This window comes from Bos taurus, chromosome 3 (assembly GCF_002263795.3).
Source record: "Bos taurus isolate L1 Dominette 01449 registration number 42190680 breed Hereford chromosome 3, ARS-UCD2.0, whole genome shotgun sequence".
In the NCBI taxonomy this organism is placed as follows: Eukaryota; Metazoa; Chordata; class Mammalia; order Artiodactyla; family Bovidae; genus Bos; species Bos taurus.
The window spans coordinates 13,520,667-13,528,838 of NC_037330.1; the positions used below are offsets into that span (position 1 = coordinate 13,520,667).

An 8,172-nucleotide genomic window follows, 5' to 3' on the forward strand; every position below is an offset into this window, starting at 1 on the left:
TTCCTTTCCTCCTCTCCCTTTGATGATATTCTTGAAGAGATTCCCTTGTATATGATGCTCTTCTCTTACTATTTTCAAAAGTCTGTCTTTCTCTTTGACTTTTGAATATTCAGTTATTACAGGTCTTGATTTATACTTCTTTGATTATACCATCGTGGAACCTTTGGGCTTTGTGAATCTGAATGTACATTTACTTGCCCAGACTTAGGAATTTTTCAGCCATAATTTCTTTAAATAAGCTTTCTACTTTTTTTCTTTGTCTTCTCTTTGGAACTCCCATAATGTGTGTATTGATTTTCCTGTGGTATCCCATAGATTTTTTTCACTCTTTTTTCTTTTCCTACTCTGACTGTATAATTTCAAATGCTCTGTCTTTGATTTTGCTGGTTGTTTCTTCTGCTTGATCAAGTCTGCTGATGAGACCCTTTATTGAATTTTTAATGCAGTCATATTTTTAGTTCCAGAATTTCTGTTTGGTTCTTCTGAATGGTTCTTCTCATTTTGGTCACAAATTGTTTTCCAAATTTTTCTTAATGGTCTGTCTGTGTTCTTTGGTATCTTGCTGAGCTTATTTAACATTACTATATTGAATTATTTGTTAGGCATTTTATAGATCTCTATTTCTTTGAGGTTGGTTATTGGAGTTAGTTTTGTTCCTTTGGTATTGTCATGTTTCCCTGATTCTCCATTTTGTAGCCTTGCATTGGTGTCTGTGTATTTTAGTAAGCAGTCTCTTCTTCTAGTATTTTAGGGCTGGCTTTAAGGGGGAAAAAAAGACATTTACTGTAAAGTTCAACAAATGTGAGGCTTCAGCTGTAGAGGCATGTGGGATGCTGGCTGCAGGAGTATGTGAGGTTCTGGGTATAGGGTTGCATTGACCACCATCTGTAGGTATATGTGAGAAATGGTTTTCCGGGCCATGTGTCCCAGTTGCTGAGATGCCCTTCCACTTACATTTGTTTGGTAAGGAACCCACCTGCCAATGCAGGAGACATAAAAGATGTGGGTTCGATCCCTGGGTTGAGAAGATCCCCTCGAGAAGGGCGTGGCAATCCATTCCAGTATTCTTGCCTGGAGAATCCTATGGACAGAGCAGCCTGGTGGGCTACAGTCCATAGGTTTGCAAAGAGTTGGACACAACTGAAGTGACTTAGCACGTGTGCATGAAACCTCAGATAATGTCCTCACTGTTCTGGGTACCGTCAGACAGAAGCCAGCTTCCCAGGCAATGCCTCACAAATTATGGGGAAGCTAGACTATCACTTCATTCCCTCTTTCTCCTGTGGGAAAAGTCACAGTCTAGAGGTATCTCTCTCAGCACTGAGTCATGCTGGCCTGGGATCAAGGTGATGAGGTAAAGCAAAACTCTTCTTACCCTTTCCCCGTGGCTGACCTAGGATTTTTGGTCCATCAAAGTGTTGGAGCCCCCCACCTGAACTCTGAAGATCTAATAGAGGTATTTCTGACCATGGATAGTTGTTAAGTCATATATCCTAGTGTCTTGCTCGCATCCGTGCCTTCTTTCTCGTTCAAGGAAACTTATGGTTGCATTTTGCCCATCCAGATAATCCAGAATAATCTCACAATTTTAAGGTCAACTGATTAGCAGCCTTCATTCTATCTGTTACCTTAATTCCCCTTTTTCATGTAATGTAACATAACCACAGGTTCAATGGATTAAGACATGGACCATCTTTGAGGGCCCATTATTCTACCATGATTTGGAAATCCAAGTGTAGTTAGAATCCCCTGTACACTGTCTTCTCGCTCAGAGCCAATCCATTAATGGCCTCACTAAGAAAAGACACCACAGTTTAGCTCTTAAATGCTACATAAGTATAGAGAAAGTTTACACTGTAATGCTTATTAAGGAAACCATTTAGTGAACACTGTCTTCTGTCTTTTCCTAAATATCCTCCCTGCATAGGGAAATATCCTTCTATGGAGAAGACAATTCATAAGTCCCCACGGGATTTCTAAGGCAGCTTGTAAATCTGTCACTTTTCTTCCTGTCTATACCACAAGTTCAGTGGAATGTTCTAACCACACTTGGAATTGTCATTCCTAGTTACTACCACAGCATCTCCCACAAATGCCTCTCTACTTTTGGGAGCCTAGTGCCTTTCTCCGGCCTTCCAGAACTAACCAGATGTCCTTTTCCATAAAAGCTGTGCTGTCCCATGCTTCATCTCAGCTGGAGACACAGGCCATGAACCAGGACAAGCCCTTCTGTCCCAAGCTCCCAAGCTTCTTGCTCTTCTGGGAAAAATCCAATTTTAAAAAAATAATAAGCCCTAAGAAAATGGAATGCAAATTTTATTTTCTTGTGGATGACTCTTAAGGCTTGTGAAACTTACTGAAATTACATAGGGCCTAACCCAATAGCCCCATTCCAAGCTCTTGGTGAATATTCAGCTTTAGGAAAATTATGTTTTAAGTATAAAATGCACCCACTTGCTTTATAGGAGAAGGAAATGGCAACCCAAACCAATGTTTTTGCCTGGAAAATTCCATGGACAGAGGTGATTGGCAGGCTACAGTCCATGGGATCGCAGAGAGTCAGACACGACTGAGCAACTATCACTCACTCCTTCACTTTCTTTATAAGGCTTCCTTATACACCTTGGCTTCAATGAGGTAATAGATATTAAACTGTGGCATGTAAAGTTTTCCACATATGTGAAGTTTAATTCTTTTGTTGCCTCCTACCCCAGAGCCCGTGCCCTCTCCCCAGATTCTGGTGGGATCAACATCCATCACACCAGACTGGTGCAACGTCACCGTGGAGTGCAGAGCCTCTGGGGCCACAGACGATCTGAACGTGACCTGGGAGAACAAGGGCATCCCCGGAGAATGGGAGCAGAGAAGGACATTAGAACCAGCTTCCAGCCCATACATTCTGGCTGTGAGTGTGCCAAGAGGCCAGCCCAATGCCAGCCTCGTCTGTGTGGTCAGCAACCCGGTGGGATATAAAACTGCCTTCTTCAACCTTGGGGGAGTCTGCGTCCATGGTGAGTGCAATCTGCCAGAGGGGAGGAGCACTTTCAGAGCTCAGATAGCACTGAGGTCTGGGGGTTCAGGGCTTTTCTTCCCACCATTTTCTTAGCACTGCTTTCTGACCACTTCATACAGGAGTGTAGGAAAAACATCCAACTTACCTTTGCTTTTCAGTGTGTCTCACATCCATGACCTGCTCTAAACTGCTTGCCCCTGCTAGCCCAGGTAGTCGTTTTTCAGTGCCTCTCTCCACCACTATCCAACATCCATTGTGCATTCAGCATGGTCTTCAGGAAAGTAATCACACTGGGTCATTTGTGGCTTTTCTTCAAGTCTAACCTCCATGACTTCCAGTGGGATGTCATGGACGGGCTCAGACGCTCCTCTGTCCACATTTCTGACCTTATTTATACACTTACCACTGAATTCCTTGTTTGTCATTCCAGAATGTGCCCTGCTTTTGCAAGTTTTTGCACCTCTGGACATGTTGTTTCCTTGACCATCAGCCCTTCTTCACCCTATGTCCTTGACTCCCTGTCTCATTCTTCATGGAGGATTCTCCTCAGCCACTGCAGATATGTGGGCATGTGAAAATGCATTCACACATGGCCCTGCCCTAAGATAGGCCCCATGATTGGTCTAAAAATCTGATAATTTGTCTAAAAATCTACTGATGTCTTGAAATTTTCATAATTTTTTAACAAGGAGTCTGCCTTTTCATTTTGCACAGAGTCCTGCCATGATATAGCCATCCTGCCTTCAGGCATTGACTCCCTCAGGGTGTCTGTGGCAACTCCTACACTGAGTGCTGATTATCTGTTTATGGATTTGTCTCCTCCATGGGCAGGAACACTATGAAGGCAGGAGCCATGTTTTATTCTTTGAATCCCTGTGCAAGCACAAGCTTCTGGCCAAAGTTTATGTAATCAAAGTTGCACTGAATGAATGAATAACCTTATCCTGTGTGCAGTCTCACCCTCTGTAAACCATCCTCCATGAGCTGGTGCAGGGGTCTGAAATGTCAGGATCACTTAAAACATCTGTTAATTGGACCTCTCTACCCTAAGACTAGAGTGTCAGGTGATTTTCAATACTCAGCATTACCCACAAGCCCTCACTAATCCCTCTCACCTACATCTCATTCCCTGCCCAGTCCTGCCTGCTGCAATAAAGTGCTGGCAACTCCCAGGGGCTGGCTTTAGATACTGCCATTTCCCAAATGTGGTACCCCTCCTTCCTGGAATACTGTGCCCACCGTGAATATCTGGGAAACTGCTGCTCATCCCTCAAGGTCGGTTTATGCATCACCTCCTCTGGGAGGCCCTCCCTGAGGACCTCTTTGCAAGGGGTAAAGCTCTGTTTTACTGCAATCCCTCTGGCTAGCAGACTTAGATACTTTCTCAGTCATCTCCACCCCATCTTACTCATCTTAGTACCCTTGTCACCAAGCAGGAGCTTAGGACCTGGTTGAAGGAAAGAAACTGCTATACTCTTCCCTCTTCAGCTTCTGAACCAGGACTGTTTAGACTTCTCCACCTGCTGTCTATCTTCCTTTGGCAATGAATATCTCAAGCTCTCTCTTGACTTTAACTTATTTGCCCTCTATGTTTGAGGAAAACAGATTCAGCCAATCTGGTCATTGCTGAACTCTTGCCAGGCATCCTTGGGGCAGTTGCGGCTGTGTTATTGATCCTCGGAGGCGGACTGTACCTTTGGAAGATACGTAGGAAGAAGATGGAGACTGGAAAAGGCAGGTTTCCCTTCTCCTTCCATGCCCACAAACCTCTCTTTCTCATTGCATTCTTGATATCCTTTCTCCTACAGTTTGTTCCCTTGAAATGTCCCTGCAGAGGGTTTAGTAGGTCTGGCCATGGTCTGTGTCCATAGCAGTGGGTGAGAGTGCAGATTTCCAAGGCTCAGATTCAACCTCCACTCTGCCTGTCTCTCAGGTGCAAGATCACAAGATGCTGATGATGATAGCATCCAGTATGTAGAGCTGAGCCAGCAGAAATCTCAAGAGAGCTCAAACAAGGTGAGAGCTGGGCTGTGTGCTCTCCCAGGTCTCTCACTGCCTGGCCTGAGTTTGTCAAATCTTGTCACTGATGTTTCTGTTCCTACTGCCTCTTTAACACTTTTCAGACAGTCAACAATGTTAACTAAGAAAATTTGCGCTTGGGACCAATATAATGCTGGGCACTTAGGGGAATTCATAAGTATTGCATGTCATCCACTGGTTCTTTTCTGATCCTTCTAGGGCTCCTCTATCCCTCAGCTGTTTCAGGAACCTTTTGTCTTGCATTCCCAGGTTATCAGAGAACAGCATCTGAAAGAAAGGGTACCTCTCATTACTATCTACAGTGAAGTCTGTAAGCCAGGTCATGCCGTGCAGATAATTTAATTGGAGGAAACAGAAGAACTGACATTCCCAGGACAACTCCACCAGGAGCTTGATCCCTGCAGACACCTGCCTCTCACCTCTGGTCCAGTTCCAGCTGCCTTTGGTTTGCTGTACTCTGATCCTCCTGGCCACCATTCCCTGGGCCTATGTGGTCCTACCACTTCCTCTGATGCCTCTCCAAGCTGTCCTCCCACTAAGGATCCTCACAGCTGCAGAGCAAGCACTCCTCCTCTGCCATTGACTCAACTTCTGACCCCTCTCCTCCTGAAGCTTCCCAAAAAGGACCTTCCTGACTGTGTTAATCCCCATAGCCTCTGATGTGTGGTTGGTGTATGTCTTTCTGAGAACATGACTCCAGGCATGGAGACTGTGTGGAGATGGTCCATGCCACAGAGGAAGGAGTTAAGACTTTGGTGTTGGATGCTGAGCTGGGGGTCCATGGAGGCAACACATATAGGCAGGAGCCCACAGAGGACTGGCCTGAGGCTTTCTTTGTGCCTCACACAGGGCGAAGTCTTGGGAAGAGTGTCTACTGTACATTATATATCTTATTCTTGGCTACTTGTGTTAACCTGGACTTCGGCCTCAACTCTGCCCAAGGGCCCCAAACCCAGCTTCCTTTAAAGTTGAAAGAGGAATCTGTGCCACTTCACCCCCTTCCAAGACTTATTTTTCTCAGAAAATAATCCTAGAACCTCAAAGTCAGGAGTTTCATTCTTAGAAAAACAGCTCTAGCCTGTCCCTTTCTGGAATAAGAGTACTTGGTCATGAAGATGGATGTCAGTATCCGCCGACCATCCTTGATGAGGCTTCCAGGGGATAGGAAGAGTGAATTTTGTGGGAAGATCTGAACTAGACCTCTCCAGTTGCTTCTATTGAAGAGTCCTGCTGGCCTCAGTCTCTAGGTCAGCCTCTTTTTGGCTCACTCACATCCCTCTGTCGGGAATTATAGTTCCCTTTCCATGCTCCTTGCTCCCACCCCTGACTACTGGAACCCTACCATCCTGCCCAAAGCCCTCTTCCTAACCACATGTTCCATGAAGCCTGTCTGGTTCACAGAGGTTTAGACATGGTCTCTCCTATACTGATCTTTTCAAACACATAACTGAGGCTCTGTCACAGTCTGCCATGAGATTGGTCATGAGTCTTCCCTGCTAGACTCACCTAGGGCTTCCTCAAGGGTGTTGGGGCCACAGGAAACCAGTGCCAAGGAGACAAGGACAAGCCCCTCTGTCTGTGAAAGATTTGATCAACCATTCTTCCGAACTCCCAGGGGGACTCAGCAGACTGAGACACAAAGAAGAGGTTGCTGAAGATTTTTCTGGTAGTGAGTCTAAAAGGGAATTAAAGATGGACATGATGACCTCCAGCAACCCCACCTGTCCCAGAGGTTTGAGGTGGGGACATCCCCACTCCACCGACAGCCTCATACTACCCGAAGACCTGTTTCAGCTGCACTGTGGTGTGGTGGAGCTTCTCCTTTCTCTGGAGGTCCTCACCTCTTGGAAGTCCCTGCTTCCTGCCTTGGGTCCCAGCTCTTGGGTCAGAAGTGGGCTCAATCTAGTAGTGTGAGTTGCTGTGATTTCTAAACTGACCCAGATTCCTGGGTCACTTGGTTCTCCTCCGTGCTCACCTCAGTTCAGCTGCCTCATATCTGCCTTCAGACTGTCTAAACATCGTCCCTGCTCAGGGCTTGAGCATTGTGAAGCAATACTAAGAGCCTGCTGGATGGTGAACAGGTGAGGGAGGAGGCAGGGGATCTGTAATAGGACACCACTTCTGATCTCCTGTCCTTCAGGTGGAGCAGAAAACTGAAGGAAAGATAGGCTCCATCTCCTCATGAACTTCTCAGGTAACTGATCATGGTTGGGCATCAGTGCCCATAAGCCCAAGAGCATTGTAAGATGGGACCATCTGGTAGCCATTCCCACCCCCACCAAACTTAGAAAAAAATAAAATGAAGGGGCCTGGTTTTTTCTGAACCTGTAATGAACCAGGGTTTGTTCCATGCATTTTAGAAATATTATTCTTCTAATTCTAACAATGACACTCTAAGGTTGATATTATTATTCCCATTTTGCAGAACAGAAAACCAGTGTCTCAAACTAGTTGGTGGTACCGCAAAACCTGAATCTAACAAAGTTCATAGCTTACCCCTTCACATTAGTCACTGAAGACCTTGGAATTCTCAAGTATTCAGGTGGGAATATCCTCCAGCTTTTTCTCTCCCAAGGATCCCAGACTCTGACTGAGGTGCTTTAGTATCCTCATTGATATGGAGCGGCTGGTGGTTAAAAAGGAATTACTCCTGAAGTGGCCAATGTGGCCTTGGTGGATGGGAAACATAGAATGAGAGACCTTGATTTCTGATGCAGATGAGACATTTTAAGGGAAGATGTTTCTTCCCCTTGGGTCTCTGTCTTTCCTTGTAAGGTATGTGTGGATGTCATCACCTCATCTTCAAACCAGCTTCCCTTTTGCAATGTTATTCATAAAATCATTCAACATTCGATAAACTTTCTGTAAGTCTCTCATTTATGCCTTTAACAATTCTGTGAGCAAAGATCTCTATCATACAAATGAAGACATATAATCCAAAGATATTAAGTACTTCCACAAAGTGTCCTGAGTGTAAATTATTTGGGTCACAGGGAATCATAATTTCATTCATTTTGACTCCGTCTCCCTCATCCCAGACAACCAACCAATCACCATGTCCCTTTGAGATAATCCTCATTAAGTTTCTTGTATTCCATTCTCTTATTCTTTTAACCACA

The 8,172-nt window shown here is 45.0% G+C and overlaps 1 protein-coding gene across 3 annotated transcripts in view; it reads left to right on the forward strand.

The window, feature by feature from the left end:
- Window positions 1–7,929, forward strand: part of LOC101906408 (SLAM family member 5) — a 28,302-nt gene extending 20,373 nt beyond the window's left edge. For 2 of the 3 annotated variants that reach the window (XM_024989918.2, XM_024989916.2), the window contains 4 exons: window positions 2,715–3,011; window positions 4,619–4,747; window positions 4,947–5,029; window positions 5,303–7,929. In XM_024989918.2, the coding sequence (XP_024845686.1) occupies window positions 2,715–3,011; window positions 4,619–4,747; window positions 4,947–5,029; window positions 5,303–5,395 (602 nt within the window). In that variant the 3' untranslated portion in view covers window positions 5,396–7,929. The remainder of the gene's footprint in view (window positions 1–2,714; window positions 3,012–4,618; window positions 4,748–4,946; window positions 5,030–5,302) is intronic. The other variant, XM_024989917.2, reaches the window with a different exon arrangement.
- Window positions 7,930–8,172: the final 243 nt, after the last annotated feature.